The sequence below is a fragment of the Nannobrachium achirus genome, assembly GCF_963921795.1.
Source record: "Nannobrachium achirus genome assembly, chromosome: 9".
Classification (NCBI taxonomy): domain Eukaryota; kingdom Metazoa; phylum Chordata; class Actinopteri; order Myctophiformes; family Myctophidae; genus Nannobrachium; species Nannobrachium achirus.
In genome coordinates, this window is record NC_137818.1 from 67,056,341 (window position 1) to 67,078,382 (window position 22,042).

The 22,042-nt window shown below is 41.0% G+C and overlaps 1 protein-coding gene across 1 annotated transcript in view; it reads right to left on the reverse strand.

Moving 5' to 3' along the window:
• Positions 1-4,023: 4,023 nt before the first annotated feature.
• The window catches only part of LOC308291083 (uncharacterized protein), a gene marked incomplete at its 5' end in the record, with an annotated part of 47,528 nt that continues 29,509 nt past the window's right edge, over positions 4,024-22,042 (reverse strand). The window contains 10 exons of the mRNA XM_080732997.1: positions 4,024-6,371; positions 7,902-8,051; positions 16,125-16,268; positions 18,196-18,263; positions 19,407-19,489; positions 20,673-20,780; positions 20,888-21,108; positions 21,265-21,332; positions 21,677-21,727; positions 21,819-21,898. Coding sequence (XP_080589123.1) covers positions 4,870-6,371; positions 7,902-8,051; positions 16,125-16,268; positions 18,196-18,263; positions 19,407-19,489; positions 20,673-20,780; positions 20,888-21,108; positions 21,265-21,332; positions 21,677-21,727; positions 21,819-21,898 — 2,475 coding nt within the window. The 3' untranslated portion in view covers positions 4,024-4,869. The remainder of the gene's footprint in view (positions 6,372-7,901; positions 8,052-16,124; positions 16,269-18,195; positions 18,264-19,406; positions 19,490-20,672; positions 20,781-20,887; positions 21,109-21,264; positions 21,333-21,676; positions 21,728-21,818; positions 21,899-22,042) is intronic.

Consider the following 22,042-nt stretch of genomic DNA (forward strand, 5'->3'; position numbering starts at 1 on the left):
ATGAAGGAGGACGCAAGTTTTGCGCACACACGCGTGTCAGGGCCAGTGATCATCAAAATCCACTGGCCCTGAGGGCCAGTAGTAAATTTCCCTTAATGTCTACCCCTGCTATGTAAACTTTGTTAAAGTGTGAACTAAAAGGAAGGGGTTCTCAAACTTTTTCATGCCAAGGAGCGCCAAATTGACACTTATTAACCCGCGGACCCCCATTTGAAAAGATAAGCCACATTGCCACAGGGACCCCCATGGCTCTAGCAGCGATTCTCAACCATTTTAATTGCTATGGCCCCAAGTTTGACATGCATTAAATATGGATCCCCATTTAATGGCATTTCTGATTCTGGAACTCCAGTTTGTGTCTTTAGTAAAATCATTGTTAATTTAACTCTGAGAAGTGTACAAGGGTCCATTTGTTCCATTTGTATGCTCTCAGAGTTACAAACAAATAAGTGTCCATTTGGATCCTAATATCCATCATTTAGCTGGGTACCCCCTGGGACTCCCTCAAGGACCCCACTTTGTGGACTGCGTCCATGCACGTACGTGCGCACACACACACACACACACACACACACACACACACACACACACACACACACACACAAAGTGAGAGAGAGAGATAGAGAGAGAGAGAGAGAGGCGTGCTTGGATAACTGTTCCAACTGTTTTGTTTTTTCTTTTTTCTTCACATGCATGCGCAAAGAACGGCACGGAACGCACATGCGTTCACAATAGGACGCGCGGATCATGATGCGCCCCCATATTCACAAGTAATTCGAGCCAAATGACCACTTTGCATAAGGCAGCTTCTTTTGTTATTAGGTGTGAAGTTGTCTCGCCACTCGCGCGCACCGTTTCCACAGTGGGGAATGTATGTTGGCTGTATCTTTAGAAACATCTGAGCAACATTTAGCGATGTTACTTTTGTTAAGTCCATGACCAAACAGAGAGAGTGTAGTGAACTTCAAGGATTCCGAAAGGAGCTTAACTTTCCCATTTGCGTGGCTTTTCTTTTATAGAGATGCGGCTGTTATAAGTAAATGTAAATAAGGTAATGAGGAGTCACATCAACGTAGAAACGTTAGGTGTTCATGCAAAGTGGTCATTTACACGTCTGTAACTCTGACAGTGTACAAACGGACCCTGGCGGGTGTATTTGGTTCCTTCTAGTTAGACACTGTCAGAGACAAGGGAAAGACCGTGGGGTTTAAAAGTTTGAGAAGCACTGCATTCGTATGACAACTTGAATGTGTTTAAACGACCGCTTTATTTTTGTTTTATGATGTCTCGGTCCACTCCCGAGCTGCCATTTGCTCAATGGATTCCAGGGACTCTCTGGGTTCCTTTAGGGGTCTAAATTGACCCTTAGGCTACACAGCCCTGAATCGTGACCCCAATAATCAATCTTGAATCGAATCTTGCAAGACCCAAAGATTCACAGCCCTAGTTTGCTGGTGGTTGTGTTTTTTTTTTTTTTTTTTACTTTCTGCTGGCACTATGTCATGTCGTCACGTCAATATGATTGGTTTGAGTAGCACGCCTACACACGGTGATTGACAGTCAGCTTGTTCCCTGGTGAGATTCCAGATCGAAGATTCAGGGAGAAACTAATGTGGAACCCCATCTAATGTGGGTCATCTACTGCTAAATTCTCCCATTTAATTCCCTCCAGGACCAACTCATCTGGGTGGCTGGAAGTGGGATCTACAAGGGTGTCAAAATTGCCCAGTTGGACTACACTCAAGGCCTAGATCCCACTTCAAGCAAACAGAGCTGAGGACTACATGGGCAGTTGTATATCCAAACCATCTAGGCCTCACTTGTGTTGGCCCACATTGTTGTAAGTCGGTTCTGACTAGGTCAGAAGTGGGGTATTATAGGCAATCTTATGTCAAACCCATTTAGGGCTGATACGCAATAGCCTATATGGATCCCACTCCGTACCCAGCTATAACCCACTTACAACTAGAAGCAGTGCTCTTCCGAGCACAGGTCTCCACCAGGCCACACAAATCGGCCTGTTATAGCGCCATTATGAGGCTGATTTAAAAAATGTGGGGCAGAGGTTCTGAATTAGCATCCAGGGAGTGTGTGTGCTCAGTTTGGCAGCGATCGGGCCAACGGCGCCGGAGATTAGCTGGTAACAACCAGGCCACACAAATCGGCCTGTTATAGCGCCACCATGAGGCTGATTTGAAAAATGTGGGGCAGAGGTTCTAGATTGGCATCCAGGGAGTGTGTGTGCTCAGTTTGGCAGCGATCGGGCCAACGGTGACTGAGATTAGCTGTTCACAAACTGCGAGGACGCACGCACGGACGGACGCACGCACGGACGCACGGACGGACGGACGGACGGAGGGGAAAACATACTCTCCCTCAGCCTTCGGCTGGTGGAGACAACAATGTGGGCTAACACAAGTGCGACATAGATGGGTTGGAGATGCAACTCCCTATTTGGACCCCTCTAAAGGCACAGCAGGAACCTCAGGCAAGCCTAGGTAGAACCCACTTGAGGCCCATTCTTATCCCAGTTCCAGCCTATACAGGCAAACAAAGGTGGTGCCCACATGGGCCTGATATAAAATTGCCTACATGGTGCCCATCCAATACCCAGTTAGAAACCCCTGTAAGACTAGGTGGGCTGCCACACATGAGCCCCAAGTGGAGCCCGTGTTCAAAACACGGGTCAGCCCATGCCCACTTTGCCCATATAAACCCATATGGGCCCCATTATAAAATGTTCGCTGACCCTGATTTGACCACACAGGCAATCAACAGTACTAATTGTTAGGCAGCTGTAACAAACAGGCAATCAACAGTACTAATTGTTAGGCAGCTGTAACAAACGTACACTTTTCTTGTCTGTCTTGTTTATGTCTGTCAACTGAATGTTTTACCTGTAGCTTGGGTATCAAGACATTCTCAGTAGTACTGTAGATACTGGGTAGATCCTCTCCCCCTCATGCTAAACTTAAATTCCTTGTAAGGAATTTAACACCAGCTCAGTGGCCTTGTGGTTAGAGTGTCCGCCCTGAGACTGGGAGGTCGGGGGTTCAATTCCCCGGCCGGGTCATACCAAAGACTATAAAAATGGGACCCAATGCCTCCCTGCTTGGCACTCAGCATCAAGGGTTGGATTGGGGGGGTTGATCACCACCACCAATGGGGATCCTGTCTGTCTGTCTGTCTGTCTGTCTGTCTGTCTGTCTGACTGACCAGCTCAGTGGCCTTGTGGTTAGAGTGTCCGCCCTGAGACTGGGAGGTCGGGGGTTCAATTCCCCGGCCGGGTCATACCAAAGACTATAAAAATGGGACCCAATGCCTCCCTGCTTGGCACTCAGCATCAAGGGTTGGATTGGGGGGGTTGATCACCACCAATGGGGGTCCAGGGACCACAGATGAAAATTAGCCCACGGCGGGCTAACTCTGGCTCATTTACATTGAAGTGAAAACTGACATGTCCATTAATGAGCACGGTCCCTGTCAAATAAACAGATCTTAACTCTTAACAAATGACTCCATCCTGAATGACAATTATGTATAAACAAACGTCAATAGGTCTATGTCTAAAACACTGGCTTACAGTTTAATCATTGGGAACTAAAGAAAGGAAAATGATGACAATGCTTCTGAACATTGGCTTGCAATTATTGCACATTGCCAACATGCAATGATATTAGGCTTGTCATTTTTTTAACCATTTAATGGTTAAAAGATCTACATGCAAAGCAATAATACATGCAAAACAATAATAATGATTATAATAAACATACATACATAAACAGTATGATACATAAATGTCTTCTTCGCCTTTATTTCCCATTCCAGCAACAACATACAGAAAAGACATGGCATATTTTGGACATTGTTCAATTCATGTGATACCTATGCATTTCCACTTCATGAGGCACCTATGCATTCTAGGGGTGGAAAAATTATTCACCAATTAATCACGATTCGAATCGAATCGATTCACAAATTAAAAAAAAAAAAAAACGTATTTTTTTCCCGGGTGGAACTAATCTTCGCCTGCAGCACCATACCGGACTGTTTACGGTGTAACACACTGGTCTGGCACGCAGCTACGCACATGCACTCAATGAATCAAAACAAACAAATGAGACAACAGGAGAAAAGATGACGGAAAGACGAATTCGACCGGCTCCATCTGCATATAAAACCTCTCTTCTCCCTGCTCTCTCTCTCTCACTCTACTTAGCTGTAGTAGTGCTGCTCTGACGAGCGCGTGTCGTTGAACGGGTGAAATAAATCATGTATTGGAATCGTGATAATCGATAATCGCAATGTAATCGAATCGTAGCCCTCTGAATCGTAATCGAATCGTCAGGTACCTGAATCGTTACACCCCTAATGCATTCCCTGTTATTTGAGTTAATTCATTGATACTTTATTAACAGTTTGCACAAAGCACAAAGCTACAGTTACACTATAATGCTAAAAGAATAACACAAATAACTGTGATCCTACAGTATGTATTCAATTAATCAGGATATATAAAGACAAAATACTATACAAGAAAATACTAATTGATACTAGGAGCAGTAAAAGTATATTTACAGAAGAAAAGGGGGAAAAAATCACAGTGGGGTGTTATTTACTTTGGCCAGTTGCAAATTGCAGAGAGGGTCTCTTTAATGGCGAGGATAAGGACCATTTGTCTGTTGTATCATGTATCAGCTAAAATGGTTTATTTGTGTGTGTGTGTGTGTGTGTGTGTGTGTGTGTGTGTGTGTGTGTGTTTTATTTTTATGAATGCACATCATCTTCAGATGGGCATTTTGAACACATCATTTGCCAAACCGCAACTAAAGGTGCTACACTATGTTTTACCACGTGCAACTAAAGGTGCTACGCTGTATGTTTTACCACGCGCACGTGTTGATTTAAATTAGCGCTGGTTTTGAAGCATTTACTGCAGGTGGGACACGAGTATGGCCTCCCCTCAGTATGTTTCCTCTCCATATGTCTTCGTAGATGTCCTTTTACCCCAAATCGTTCCGCACAAATTGTGCATGTAAAAGGTTTTTCTCCTGTATGAACCCTCATGTGTGTCTTTAGATAACCCCCGTTACTAAAACCATTGCCACAAGTTGTACACTTATAGGGCTTTTCTCCTGTATGAGTCCTCATGTGTTGATTTAAAGCACTCTTATGTCCAAAGTCTCTTCCACAAACTGTACAACTAAAGGGCTTTTCCCCTGTGTGCGTCCTCAGGTGTGATTTCAGATCTCCCATGAATTTAAACCCTTTGCCACAAACTTCACAAATGCAAGACCTTGTGTCTGTATGCATTTGTATCATGTGTTTTTTTAGATGACTCCTGTGATTACAGCCTTTGCCACAAACTGTACATGTAAAGGGCTTTTCCCCTGTATGCATCCTCATGTGCAATTGTAGACCGCCTGCAGTACTAAAGCCTTTGCAACAAACCGTACAAGTAAAGGGCTTTTCCCCTGTATGAACCCTCATGTGTATTAGTAGATTAGACTTTATATTACATGCATATCCACAAACCTCACAAGTAAAGGGCTTTTCCCCTGTATGAACCTTCATGTGTTTTTGTAGACTAGACTTCATATGAAATGCCTTTCCACAAACCTCACAAGTAAAGGGTTTTTCCCCTGTATGAACCCTCATGTGGTATCGTAGATAATTTTTCTGACCATATACCTTTCCACAAACCTCACACGTAAAGGTCTTCTTCCCTGTGTGACTTTTCCTGTGTTTTTGTAAATCAGACTTCTCATTAAATGCCTTTCCACAAACCCGACAAGTAAAGGGCTTTTTATGAACCCCTCTCATGTGTCTTTGTAGATCAACCTTCCGACCAGATACATTTCCACAAACCTCACACGTAAAGGTTTTCTTCCCTGTGTGACTTCCCTGTGTGACTGACTGAGTTTGTTTTGACGATTTTAGGTCCTGGGACGGTTTCTTGCTCAAAGACAATCTTTGTGCGTCCACATTGTGTGTCTCTTGTGATTCCAGTATGTTTAAAGCTAAACGGCCTTCCCTGGATTTCTCCCAATCCTCATCGATAGCTTCAGAGTCAGATTCAGAGCAGTGTGAAGAGAGCTGGTCATCAGCAGTTGGTTGTGATGTTCCACAGTCCTCTGCTTCAGCCTGTGTTTCCATGTGTTCAGCTGAGGTGCTGGCTACAGGCTCTGTCTCTCTGTTTTCATCATCTTCACTTTCCACTTCTAGTAATGTCATAATTGACCCATCAGCCTCCTCTGATCTTTGAAGTAGCTCCTCCTGTTCTTTACTCAGTGGAAGATCGGATTCTTCCTGTCTCCTCGCCTGTTGTTCAGGGGCAACCGCCTCTTTACACTCAGGGAGGTGCAGGAAATCTAGGAAAAAGACGCATTAGAGACAAACAAAAAAAAACATTTGAGGATAGATCTTTAAAATGTTCCATACACATTTTCCTCTGTGTTATAGCTTTGGGTCAGATATGATTGATACAGTTGACGTATGTTTTGCTTGTGCTTTGGGGTGGGATAATGTAATCTTTACTGTACTTTTGAGCGATGCTAACCGCTCCTACGCCTGGCTTTTTGTGTAGGTCCATGTGTATGAGTGTCCGTAATGGCACAAAACTCCATGAATGGCGATAACTAACGTCACGGAAATTGTCAAATGTATTCTACATGCATAAATATAATATTTTTTTATGTATAAAGAAAATCGTGTATTGATTAGGGATGTTAACAATTAATCTAAAAACAGAATTATTATTCTTTTTTGTTCACCTTTTTTTGCCTAGTGAAAGTTACAGGTATGGTGTGTGTGTGTGTGTGTGTGTGTGTGTGTGTGTGTGTGTGTGTGTGTGTGTGTGTGTGTGTGTGTCTGTCTAGCTGAAGTGTGACCCTTGTTAATGTTATATACATCAAGGCAATTATGTTTCTGCACTCATTTTCGAATTTAAACAAAAGACAACAAACACAAATACAATTAAAGCTTCAAGCAGGGATGACCGGGCCCTCGCAGCTCTACCCACGTCACAAGGGGCAGCGGTTTCACTATTACACTTATTGCCCTATTACACTATTAAACTTATTTCACTATTACACTTTTTGCACTATTACACTTATTACACTATTACACTTATTGCACTATTAGACTTGGACACTATTAAACTTATTACGTTATTACACTTATTGTACTATTACACTATTACACTTATTACACTTACACTTATTGCACTATTACACTTATTACACTTTGATACTATTACGCTTATTACGCTATTACACTATTACACTTATTACACTATTACACTTATTGTACTATTACACTATTACACTTATTACACTATTGCACTTATTACACTATTACACTATTGCACTATTACACTTATTGCGCTATTACACTATTACACTCATTACAATATTACACTTATTACACTATTACACTTATTGTGCTATTACACTATTACACTTATTACAATATTACGCTATTACAATATTACACTATTACACTTATTACGCTATTACACTTATTGCGCTATTACACTATTACACTTATAACACTATTACACTCAGGGGTCGACATTATAAATGGCCCGCTGGCCCGGATGTTCTTTTTAGAGTGACAGGGCCACCAGGACTCACCAGGGACTTGCCCGTTTGGACCAGTAAATTTAATGCCTTGAAAATAAAACAAGTAAAAACGTTTTTTTTTTCTAATTTTACATGTATTCTCATTTCCCTGTGGTACTGTTTTATGATAATTTAGGTGAAATCGTCTCGTAATTACCGCTAAAATATAGCGTTGCGTGATCCCGATATGACCTTGTAGATCAAACAATCTGCTGGTTGTGAGTGCGCTACGCGCCAACGGTAAATCAGGGCTGAGAATTATTTAGAATTGTGACTCACCGCCACATTGATGCTTTCTGGGAAGGCCAGGTTTGCGCTTCTGAGGTTGGTTCACCACACACTGCAGCGCAGGGGAGGGCAGACAGACAGGGTTCTTCCTGGGACGGCCACGGCCACGCTTCTGAGGTTGAACCGTCATACTGGAGACATCTGAGAGAGAGAGAGAGAGAGAGAGAGAGAGAGAGAGTTAGTTTTGTTTTAGCCAGCATCCTCCTTGTAAGAAGTGTTGATTTTGGCAGCACATTTTTGATTTAGTTGTAGTCTTTTGAATAAAATGCGATTTAGTTTTATAGTCATATTTTAGTCATCTGAAACGTTTTAGTTGTTTGTTGACAAAACATTTTTTGGCGGGCCTTCATGGTGTCTTTTTGGCTGATTTTACACATTTTGTTGCATCTGAAAATAGGCGATCTACAAGCTCACAACGCGTCGTGCTGCGATGCATTGTGAGCTTGTAGATCGGCTATTTTCCGAGTGCAAGACCTGAGTGCAACCAAACTTAAAATGACTGATGATATATTTAGTCATAGTTTTAGTCATCATTGCTTAGTTTTAATTTCTTGTCTCTTTAGTTTTCGTCAGTGAAAAAAAGTAGTCGACGAACATTTTTCGTCATAGTTTTAGTCGACGAAATCAACACTGTAAGAGCAAAACATTCTCCTCCCGAGATAACTACTGTAATATATCTATTTATTGTTAAAAAAATGTGGAATGATTGAACATTCCACAATTAAGGTCTAATATTTCTATAATTGCTGTCCTATGTATTTTATTTACATTGTTATATCATCTATAAAATACAGCTTTGATAGCCTTGATCCTAGGCTAATTAACCCCAAATTAGGAGATCCTGGGAAGGCAGACAGACAGCTGTCAATCTGAGCTGGTGCCCTCACCAGTTAAACAGGCTACAGCTGGTGTTAGGAGTAGGCCTACATGTTATTGAATCAAATTAGTTATTTTTATGGGTAATGATATTTTGAATGGCAAAAGGGACAGGACAGTACAGTTACAATGATACAACTTTTACAGAAAGGATTTAAACCACAGAAAGCTCAATGGCTTGTTTGGCATTGGGGTCCTATGTACTCAATTCATTAAAAAAAGCAAAAAGAAAAAAAGACGCTGGTATCAACGATGAACGAGGACGCAAGTTTTGCGCGCACACGCGTGTCAGGGCCAGTGATCATCAAAATCCACTGGCCCTGAGGGCCAGTAGTAAATTTCCCTTAATGTCTACCCCTGACACTATTGCGGGTGCACGTTGCCTTTCCGAAATCCCGCTATTCCGAACATTGACTTCCATTCTTCGAAATGGCGGTGCGTCCAAATGTTATATAAGCCTTGCCATTCCGAAAGGAAACAGCACCGCCTTTTCGAACATTGATTTCCATTATTCGTAATGGCGATGTTATTTATTTTTCTATAGCACCCCTCCATTCCGAATAGCCTATAACTCTCTCTATCTCTCTATCTCTCTCTCTCTCTCTCTCTCTTAACGTGCACGCACTGTGCGTCGGGCATCGCTGCCAAAGTGCACCAATGAGAGAAAAAGAAAAAAGAATCATGATCATCATAATAACTCATATTTGCGCCGCCTAAAAATAATCACTGCATGCATGCATGCATGCAAGCATGCGTGATGCCAGATCAATGGTTGTGATGCCTGCTCTGTTTAATTAATTTGATATGTGGGTGGTGCATTGAAAAAGTGCGCAGTCGGGCACAAAATGGGTTGCAGCGGCGGCCTCACTCTCTCTCTCTCTCTCTCTCTCTCCAAATTAAACAAAGCCCAGGCTTAAAATGTGATCTTTCACAGCTGAACTGGCATATTTATTTCAAAGTAGACACGAGATTTACTCCACGGCAAAAAAAAGCAAATAAAACAATGGAATTATGAATGATTATTAACATCAAAATGTAAGTATAACAACGATTTGGCCTATGGCAATATTCTATTTTAGCAGTTTTGTAAAGTAACGAAGTACAAGTACTTCGTTACTGTACTTAAGTACAAATTTTGAGAATTTGTACTTTTATTTATATTTTTTCAACCCTGAACTTTTACTTTTACTCCGTTACATTTAAAAGGAAAAAATCGTACTTTTACTCCACTACATTCAAATTGGACACCTCGTTACTCGCTACAAATCGAAAATCTTAACTCATTCCCTGCCAGGCCCGATAGTCCCGAGATTATTCCAATGTCTTTCCCCGCCAGGCCCGATAGTCCAGAGAATTTTTTTTTTATTATTTTTTATTATTTTTTCAATTTAAAAAAAAAAAAAAAAACATTTTGACCCCAAAAAATGGAGTTGGCATGATAGCAATCGCGAAATTGCATGTTTAACCCCCATAGCAACCCCATCTTTCAAGCATGGCAGCCATTTTGGCAGCCATCTTTGTTAAACATAGTGGCTGTTATCTCATGAATGCCTGAACGGATTTCCATTCGGATTTTTTGTTTGAAAGCTGTGAGCAATGTGGACACACGTGGTGCATTATCTAGGCATGGGTGTGCATTATCCGTGCACTATGAATTACATGGAAGTCTATGGAGACGAATGGCAGGTGGGAGTACGGAGGTATGTTAAAATGGCGGCCAATGTGTTAATATCATAGCAGTCTGTCTCATACTGTTTGATTAGTACAGAGGAATACACAGCTGCAGGCAGCACTGCCTCCGCTGCGCTGCCTCAGCGCTGTTCAATTTAGTAGCCTATGAGAGCGGAGACACACACACACACACACACACACACACACACACACACACACACACACACACACACACACACACACACACACACACACACACACACACACACACACACACACACAAGAGAAAGGAGGAGAGGTGGCTGACTGAGGATACCGCGACGCGTTTAGCATGTGATGTTTAAGATGTTAAACTTGGTCACTCACACTCACACATAGGTTTGAGATAACGTCTTTGTTTGATGTGAAAGCATGGTGGATAAAGACATGGATGTTCCCTCATTACGTGCATCCAGGTTGAATCCAGTCAATTTGAAGAAATAATAATCCAGCGTTTACTTTGAGGTGAGGATAAGAAAGCACAGGCCTACGTTTTCATTCACAATTAACTTCTTGTCTGAATATCCATTCTATAGCCTGCCTATTGTGTAATTTTATAGCCTAGTTTAAACTATAGGGAACTGCTCCTGCTCGACTCTTTTCAGTCAGCAGACTGGAGTGAGAGCTCAATTGAAATGACCTGTCACCAATATGCGCAGTGAACTGGAATTATATAATTAATTAATCGGAAGCAGGTGTGTAAAGATTCTAATCTATAAACATCTCAAATAGCTTTGGGGAACTTGGTGCCCCAGTGCTATTAGAACCTTTGCATAGTAGGATCAAAATGTGTTGTTCTTACTGTAGGTGTGTGCTTGTGCCCCTGGTATCCAGGGGTCACTGAATGTTCCAAACTATTAATAATAAAACACTTTGAGAATTGTCAATTTTTGGTCTACATTTTTTGTAGGCATTTTGAAAATATTTTTTGTACCTTTACTTGTACTTTTTTTTATTTTTATTATCGGTGACTTTTACTTTTACTTGATTAACTTTCAAGTGGAATATCTGTACTTTTACTTAAGTATGGGTTTCCAGTACTTTATACAACACTGTATTTTAGGCATACAATATTTCTCCTCACTCCAGTGGCACTTTCCTTTTATCTGACTGTGAGCAACTCCTCACAAAATAAACTATGCACGATCGAGGAAATGAAATAATTTACTGAGGGGGCGGCCATGGGCCGTAGGTCAGAAATCTATAATGGGAGCGGACGGTCGGGAGGGGGATTTAAACCTCCAGACACCGAAATCCTCGATCACCACAATTGCCTTTGCTTTGATCGTTAATTGGTGGACCATATTCATTTGATGTCACAGCAGGAGCTAATGACCGGCGCAATTCACACATCTATTGTTTGTTTTTCCTTGAAAGCAAATAATGACCGCACTAATTGATCCATTGGTAACTGGAAGCTATACCAGTGGTTCTCAACCTGTGGGTTGGGACCCAAATTATTAACTTAATATGCACCATTTTCTCACTCAACAGTAAACAAACCAACAAAGTCTACGTCTATAGAGCAGTATCTGAACATTTCTAATGTGACAAATTAACACATTGACCGCCATTTTAACATACCTCCGTACTCCCACCTGCCATTCGTCTCCATAGACTTCCATGTAATTGGGTGTGCACGGATCATGCACACCCATGCCTAGATAATGCACCACGTGTGTCCACATTGCTCACAGCTTTCAAACAAAAAAATCCGAATGGAAATCCGTTCAGGCATTCATGAGATAACAGCCACTATGTTTAACAAAGATGGCTGCCAAAATGGCTGCCATGCTTGAAAGATGGGGTTGCTATGGGGGTTAAACATGCAATTTCGCGATTGCTATCATGCCTACTCAATTTTTTGGGGTTTTTTGGGTTTTTTTTTTTTTTTTTTAATTCTCGGGACTATCGGGCCTGGCGGGGAAAGACATTGGAATAATCTCGGGACTATCGGGCCTGGCAGGGAATGAGTTAAACATTGGCCAAATTGTCAAATATTAGAGGCCCATTTCTGTCTCATATACTTAAGTGCAACCACTTTTAACACGCTGTCTGTGATGAGGGGCTGCCTGCGGTGCTGAACTGACTGACTTGACGTTCTCGTGTGCAATGGGAAAATTATCAATCTGTCTGTCTGTCTGTCTATAAATGAATTAATAGGCCTACCAGGGCTCCAGACTAACTTTTTCACAGGTAGCACTGGTGCCACCTACGTTTTAATTAAATAGCACAATCAGAAATTAGGTAGCACCAAATTTTTCTTTGTATAGCGTATTAGCGTGGTATTAATACATAGCCTTATTATACTGATGACAGTTGTGTTCATTTCCATACCATAAGCCATTTCAATTTGCCTTGATGTAAAGATTGACAATGACCCTAACTTGATATTTGCTAAATATTTTAATCTGAACTTTAGGTTTCTCTGCATGAGCAGCAGTAAAAATAGGTCAGCACTAAGGCTGTGTGATATTAGGAAAGCCTTTGATATTTGATATAATGTTGTTGAAGACCCCGATAACAATATGTCTCATGATAAGTAAAAAAAAAAAAGCTGTAGCCTAGTTTTTATGGATTTTTGCTTCAAGTTAATATTTGCAAACTAAAGACATTAATTCAAGAAAGATTTACGAATATCTCGGCTAACAAACGCAATATAGAACTATGACTTTAAACTTGCACAACGTAGACTAAATGCAATAGGCCTGCTTTCATGCAGGATGGAAAAATAAAATTGTCCTTATGGTTTTAGAGTGAGATACTGGGAAGTAAGCTGCTTGATATCAACAGAAAACGTTCACTTGGACACACGCACGCACACACGCGCACACACACACACACACACACACACACACACACACACACACACACGCTACACCAAAGACACACACACACACACACACACACACACACACACACACACACACACACACACACACACACACACACACACACACACACAAAAGGCAAAAAAGTTTACAGCTGCCGTTCATTTGAGCTAATTGGCTATGAAGTGAGAAGCGCATTTTGGGCACTGAGGAACTTAACGAGTCACACAGCTGTTTTAACGTAACAGTAGGTTAATGTAACCAACGGTGGAAACATCCACGAGCGATTGCTAATCAATAGAGATGACAACAGAAAAAAGCACGGTTATACAAAGAAAGGTTAGTATATATGTGATATCTATCCAATGTGAGCGAGAGAGAGAGAGAGTCTGTCTGTCTGTCTGTCTGTCTGTCTGTCTGTCTGTCTGTCTGCGTGTGTGACCCACCAGCCACCACCACCGGACCAACGATAAAGTGTGTGTGTACTGTATGTGAGTGAAAGAGAAAGAGAAGGGGAGGGGCCGAGCATAGCCTCTGCAGGCAGGCAGCCAGGGAGAGAGAGAGACGGAGCGAGAGAGAGAGAGAGAGGCGTCAGGCGATCTTCGATTGAGGATTTTCTTTTTGTCCCCTCTTTTTTTCCAACTCGCACCAGCGCGACCTGGTTACATTTTAACTTGCACTTTATGAAATTAAGTCGCATATGCGAGTTAATAGGTCGCACCCTGGAGCCCTGAGGCCTACTGTCATTGCATTTCCATTTTTCAATTATAAACCGAATAGCGCAAGTAGGCCTATAGGGTCAACGAGTCAACCAGTCCCGCAGCTGGTCTGAATGGACTCTGACCAGCTCTGCGCTTCTCAAAGTTACATTAGATAATTTAAACCATTGTGGTATTACATTCTCAGTCAGCCAACTATTGATAGTCTATTCTGCATTCTGGTCACCCCAAATAACGGATTACTTCTTCATGGACCTTCAAAATGCATCTCATCTCATCACATCACATCACATCGGCAGGCCGGCAGCGACAGTAGGTAAAGGGTTATTCACAATTCACATAGTCTTTATTCAGTTTATTGGATGACTTTTCAGATAGTAATGAATAATGATAATGAATGCATGCACAGCCAGCCTGCAGGTGCACTCACTGCGGGCGACCACTGTGCACCCAAATCGATTATCACAACAACCATTGATCAGGCATCACGCAACATTTTGGCATGCATTCCGTGTTTATTTTTAGGCGGAGAAAATACCGGTAGGCCTATATATTAGTTATTAGGCTCTGAATCTATGATGATGATCGGCTTGGCCTTTTCTTCTTTTTAAAAAAAAATGTGTTGGTGCCCTTTGGCAATGTGTTCCCAGACGCACAGGACGCACAGTGCGTCATGCATATTATACGTCCATATAATTAATAGGCCTATATGGCATTCATATTATTCACTTTATTAACAACGTGTTGCAATTATAGGTCAATATAATTAACACTTCCCATGCCAGGCCAAAATGGCCCCAAGGACCCTGTGCCAGGATTTTGTATGTTATTTTGATATTTTTTGATTTTGATAATTTTTTTTTCACTTTTTTTTTTTTTTTAATTCTCGTCAATCTTCGTCATTGGCACAGAGGGCAAAGCGGTAATTCTCGTCAATATTCGTCTGTGGCATGGGAAGAGTTAATATAGGATATAATGCAGCAGCACTCTTTATGTGCAAAGCCCTAGTGTTGACGGGGGTTCCGGCCGTTCTGGGAATTTCGGAATGGCGAGGTCCCGACCGCAATTCCGAAACCCCCTCTTTCCGAAAATTAAAATTCGAAAAGGGGGGGTTTCGAAAACGGGGGGTTTCGGAATGGAGAACCGACCCCCACTAATGCACTTATTACACTATTGCACTTATTACACTATTACACTTATTACACTATTACACATATTACACTTATTACACTATTACACTTATTGTGCTATTACACTATTACAATTATTACACTATTTCCCTATTACACTTATTAGACTATTGCGCTATTACACTATTACACTTTGATACTATTACACTTATTACGCTATTACACTATTGCACTTATTGCACTATTAAACTCATTACGCTATTAAAGTATTACACTTATTACACTATTACACTTATTGTACTATTACACTATTACAGATTTACACTTATTACACTATTACACTTATTGTACTATTACACTATTACACTTATTACACTATTACACTTATTACACTATTACGCTTATTACACTATTACACTTATTGCGCTATTACAGTTATTACACCTAGACACAGTTACACTATTGCACTTATTACAAACCATTGAAAAGATAGCAAATAGGAACTATCAATAATCGACCAATCAGAAAGGTAAAATCGCGGTAAAGTGTCGCCGTGAAAACAATCAGCTCTCTGGTTCCATGGGGCTGTTTTCATCTCATTCTAAGATAAAGCCGTTCTTATGTTTCAAAGTAGAATCTAAAGCCATGTTAAGTCCTTCCGTTAGGGGAGAGACAGAGGGGCTTCCTGCACTGGCTGGGTGACGTAATGGATTCAGGTCATGCAAAGGGCAGCTGCAGTCTCAAAAAGTTAACTGTTTGTTGCCTCGTCCCTGAACGATATAACGTCCTGTGGCAGGGGGACACCTAGTGGCCTTAACTCGTCCCTGAACGAGTTTGGCTCCCCAAGTGTTAAAGGTAAGATAGCCGTTTGGCCCAAAATTCTCCTTTAACACAGTCCTCGATCAGCAGTAGTCAGTGGAAACTAGGAGGAGATTAAACGGTACATACCTATCCTGCACAACTTCACTACAGGTTTCAGACGTGCATCCAACAGTCCATGTCTCTTGACCATCTCTCGCTGTTCCTCTGGCAATGTTGAATATTTTTTGGAGGCCATCTTTACAGATACAGTAGACCTCTCCCTGTGGCGGTCTGTGGAAAACACCATTGGCATAAGAATGGTACAGTATTATTATTAATATTATTGGTGTTGTTATAACTACTCCTTCAAGCATGACGCGAAGCTTGGCCAATGTGACCCTGGGAGTACAAACAGTCCGGGACAAACGGACAAAGCCAGATGTAGAAGCGGTTGGCTCCATACAGGAGCACTGCTCGATAGACCTTAATCACATCGCGGCCATCTTGGATCACATGACCACATCAATAAAGCAGTGAAGTCTGACTTCATTTATCCATCCTACCTGGTTCATGTTTTTGTCCCCCCATTCTGAATTCCCATAGACCTTTTTTCATATAACGGCATATAAGAACTGTAGTCCAAACAAACAAATTATCCAAGTGGTTTGACTCATATGGATATGAAGAATCAACTGATGGCGAGAAAACGCTAATGTTACTGTCCCCAAATTAGTTACATTCTCGCTAAAAACAGCCTTTATCAAATATGAGTGAATGACTATCATATACCATACAGAGCCATCTCCCCGACAATATTGTGCAAACCGTTTGTTTATTTTTGGACCACAATGCTTATATGAGACGATTTTAAGATGACCCAATGTTCCATAGAGAAATTACTTCCTTAAACTGGGGGCTGAGCGAGTCACGTCATGACTTCACTGCTCTATAGAGCGATGATCCCAAAATATGAGTTATGTTCTTCAAAATCAACATCCCCAAAAGGATTCAAAAGAATCCACATCCACAATATTCATGGTAGTTTAGTTGCAATGTTACTAGATAGATAGATAGATACCTTTATTATCCCAAGGGGGAAATTTAATTGTCCAGTTGTAGCACAGCAGTATACAGTTATTTACAAAGTTACAGAGAAGTAAAAAAAAGATAGACTCTGATTAGTCTGTGCAAAGACTTGCTACAGTTTCTGTGCAGGCTAGTGCTTGCTTTGCCATCATATTAACGTACTGTATTGTGATTTTTGCATGTTAATCAGGAACAATTTGACAACAAATAGTTACTAGAAAAGAAAGCTTCTACAAAATTTTAAGTGTGCCTGCAGCTCGGTAAGTGTGTGCAACCTTGTGTAACGGTTGGTGTAAGCATTAACATTTGTTAGCATTAGCATTTTTAACGTTAGCATTTAAAGCTTAGCATTTGCAGAAGTAGCGATTAGCATTAGAGGTTAGCTGTTGGGACGGTGGACCACTCAGAGTTTGAGACCAGTAACGTGTTGGGAAGTGGAGTTATGGCAGTTTGAAGCCCAGCCAATAGAAAGGCAGAGGGGGCGGGGCTTAAGCAATTACAGATCATTCCTATTGGCCGTGTAAGTACACACGCCAAATTCCGAGACAGTGCAATGCTGCAAACTGGAGTTATGGATGTTTAAAGCTCAGCCAATAAGAAGAGAGAGGGTGGGGCTTCAGCAATTACAGCTCATTCCTATTGGCTGTCTAAGTGCACACAGCGAGTTTCGAGACGGTACCATGCTGCAAACTGGAGTTAGCTGTTTAAAGCTCAGCCAATAGGAAGATAGGGGCAGGGCTTAAGAGGGGCGGGGCTTAATTAATAAGTCCCTATTGGCCTTTAAGCCCAGACACCAAGTATCAAGACGGTACCATGCTGTGAACTGGAGTTATGGATGTTTAAAGCCCAGCCAATAGGAATACATAAGGGGCGGGGCTTAAACAATTACAGCTCGTCCCTATTGGCCGGAAAAGGTCCAAAGTCGTGTGAGCGTTTTAAAGTTTAAATCACGTTGCTAGGCAAGAAAAATTAATAACACCCCATTCCCGCCAAGCCACACGTTTTGATGTACTCTATATATTGCGTGCCGAAATTTGCAAGAACATATGGCGGATAACAACAAGTGTTTTGCCATTGCATGGCAGGCACATAATTAGAGTTAATGTATTGGGGTTAAGAGGGATTACAATACCGTGCTTTTTCGAATACGTTTTCAGCCTTGGGTCCATGATGAGTCCAACTTGCAGTTTTACTTTGGTGCTGTGAAAACATACCTTTACTGTGATAAACAGCCATATAACCAATGTGTCAACCACAAACATGCCTGTTTGGCTCCAAATGAATACAATTGAGTACCTGAGATGAATAGCTGTCTCAAGTCCATATTGAATATAGACATTTTTTTTTGATTTTCCAGACTATAAACCACAAACTAGAGGTTTTTAATCTCTTCAATTCTTAATGCACTCCCCCCTCATTTTGTTGAATTAGATTTTTTGTATTTAACTCAAATATAATAGGAATTATAAGACATAATACTTGAATAAAAAGTGGAAAAAACAACACATCTTAACAGTTTGTGGAACAACAATATAAGTCCTTACAAGCAATATTCAGCAGACAAAGGGAGCAGCTAACATTAAAACAGACAATTGAACAAAATGAGGGGGGCGTGCATTAACAATTTAACAGAATAAAAAAGACTACTTTGTGGCTTACAGTTGATGCGCGTTTAGCCTGAGTTTAGACTGAGCAGAGTTCACCACCGCACTGCGCTCACTCGCGATGGTTCAGGCAGCAAACAGAACAAAACGCTGCTGAGCTGGTAAACTTACTTCTTGTTGTAGTTTGAAAGAAGCTTATTAATTCTGTGTTACCCACCTACTGTAGTCTACTCCTACTGTCCCTGTCACTGTGTTAATTTTGCGTCGGGAAGCGAAGCGCTTCGCCTCCGTTTAAAATCAATCAGCATCTCCGTGCATGAGCAGTGCAGGGGCGGCCTTAGCTATTTTTTCACCCGTTTCACCAGCCTCCAAGAGCTGGCTTGTTTTGGCTGTTTTGTCACTCACTATTGATAATGAAACACTAAGGACGCTAAGTTAACTTCTGTATGTGATTGTTGCGCAACTAAAGTTATTATTATTAATACCCTTATTGTTTTATTGCATTTTGCTATTTGGCTATATAAAAAAAACAAAAAATGAAACAATAATGACAAAAAAAATCATTTCCTTGCATTTTTTAAATGAAAACAAAATAGTTGAAACAATGTATTATTCTTTTAACAAAAAATCGAAATCGAAATCGAAAATCGAGATTTCAGAGAAAATAACCGAGATTTTATTTTTTGGCCATATCGAACAACCCTACAGCTTAGCACACAAATGTAAAAGTTAGAATTACCCAGTTCCACAGGCCTGCAAGTGTCCTTCCAAATACTGCAGTGGAACCTGCTGCTGGCACTTCCTGCAAAGCTCCTTGACAACCTGAGTGAAAGAAAAGTATTACAAACCACACATCGAAAGTCAAACGGTTCAGAGCAACAGTTTAGGGCGAACACCAACAACATTTTCTACACTAATAATTACAATATGATTGTAGGGTAGTTGTGAATCACAATCAACGTGTGGTGATCAAATGTATACATGCTCTTTGGTCAAATATAAACATAACAGATTCTTCATCAACCGACAGCCCCTGTGACACGTACGGCCTCAGCCGCACTTGAATGGGAACGATGTAGGCAACTGCTCTGTCGAATATCAATCGATACATGCAATTCCATGTGCAGCATCACTAACAGGTAGTAGAAAGAGATACAGCGCTTGCAATATCACTTATCTGAATAAAACATGAGCTGCACCTCACTTACCATTTCTTCAAAAGTATCATGGTCCACATCTGTGATAAATAGGATTTCTTTGTTTAAAAATGTAATATTTTGTTTAATATCAAGGTAATCTTAAAATGTATAATGAACTCAAATGTCTAATCTCCATATAGCCTGACCACGTCACAGCATCACCCTCTGTGTTTCCTGAGGTTGCATTTACACAGCTGGTAGGCTAGCAGTCACTGCTTCAGGCTATGAGGTGTCCTTAGGCCATAACGATTGTCTGATTGGATCAGACCTGTTGATTCTTCCTGTCCTCTGATGCTTTGATTGATCAATGTGTATTGTGTTGTGGTGTCCTGCATGGGCAGCTGTTGTCTGTCAAGGTGTCATATGAACTGTAGGGAACTGTAGGCCTATATAACTCTCTGTATATTGACATGAAGACACAGTATTCTGCAGTCCCTGCACCGCTGAGGTGAGGTCAGGCCTGCGTGCTCTCTCTCCTACTTGACTGTATGCTATCTTTTGGACTTGTTCTGTGACGCCTGCCTAAATAAATGCTGGAAACTTCTACATCATCATCTTCTCGGATCCCAAATTCTTTTACATTTTACTTAAGGTTCTATATTTATTTTATTTATATTCAGAGTGAATTTCTTATTTATCAATCTGTATCATTCTTGTCCTGCATTATCAACAGAAAGACAGATTACATCTCAAAAGACTAGCATGAAGGCAATGTAAACGATTGTGCTTAAATGACATGCAGCTAGATTGATATGCAGACATTGTTTTGTGCAACACAGTAGCAGCAGTAGTTTGTGATGTCTTACAGAATCAGATTCTACCAAGATTCCACCCCTGCTGCCTTCGGACTCCCCATCTGATTGGTCAGATGTCAGGAACTCCTCTGGCACATCTTCAGGACGAGTGATTTTATCCTGTGGAGGAAGAAAACACACCTTCATTTTATTATGCAAGTTCTATTTGTATCAAGTTTTTGCCTGCAATCCATAATCTCACGGGCATGGTATCTAGCATACTGTACCTTAGGTATAATGTAGACAGCCGACCTTGTATTCTGACTCAATGTCCGCAGGCCCTCAGATGACCATGATTCTTGTCCAATGACATTAATGTTCTTGCGACTGTCAACAGTCGCAAGAACAAATGTCTGGTCACCAATGACCGGGAAGGCTCTCCGTATCGCTGCCATTAAAGTTGAATTGTCACGGGTCAGTTCCATCTCCACCGTCTGTACTTTTAAGGCTGAAATGAGTATTATTTTTGTAATTTACACAGTATTGCAATGTAGTTGAGATTATAATGCAAAACGTAAACGTGATATTTAAAATCTGATTTTGTTTTAGTTATAAAGGTAATACATTAGAGTTAATGTATTGGGTTTAAAATAGATTACAATACCGTGCTTTTTCGAATACGTTTTCAGCTCTGGGTCCATGATGAGTCCAACTCGCAGTTTTACTTTGGTGCTGTGAAAACATACCTTTACTGTGATAAACAGCCATATAACCAATTTGTCAACCAAAAACAAGTCTGTTCAGCTCCAAATTAATAAAATTTTAATCTGCTGATTAAAAAAACAATAATAAGTTAAGTCAACCAAGCCTCTTTCTGTCACAAATCCCTTGTGCTCTTGTTGACTGCTTTTAATATGTTAGTTACCAGCTGACTTGGGGCACAACAAATATTAAAGGCAAATATGATGTCCTCCAGAGGTCATTACAAAGCCATAATGTTCACTACTCTATTGGTAGTCAAAAGCTCAAAATAAAATGTTAAATGATATTATGCACACCCGACATTGTATACATACAGAGATGGGACAGCAGAAGGCGTTTCCTGAGCTCCAGTATCCGCTGATGATCTGTACAACAGACCAAATACTGTAAATCAAATGATACACTTAGACATACTTATTGCACAACTTAGCACACAAATGTAAAAGTTAGAATTACCCAGGTCCACAGGCCTGCAAGTGATCTTCCAAATCCAGTGGAACCTGCTGCTGGCACTTACTCCAAAGCTCCTTGACAACCTGACATCGAGAGTCAAACGGTTACAACAATAACAATTTCTACACTAATAATTACAGTATACTATGATTGCCTACAATCAACGTGGGGTTATCAAATGTTGTGTCATACTGTACGCTTTTTGGTCAAATATAAACACGGCCAAT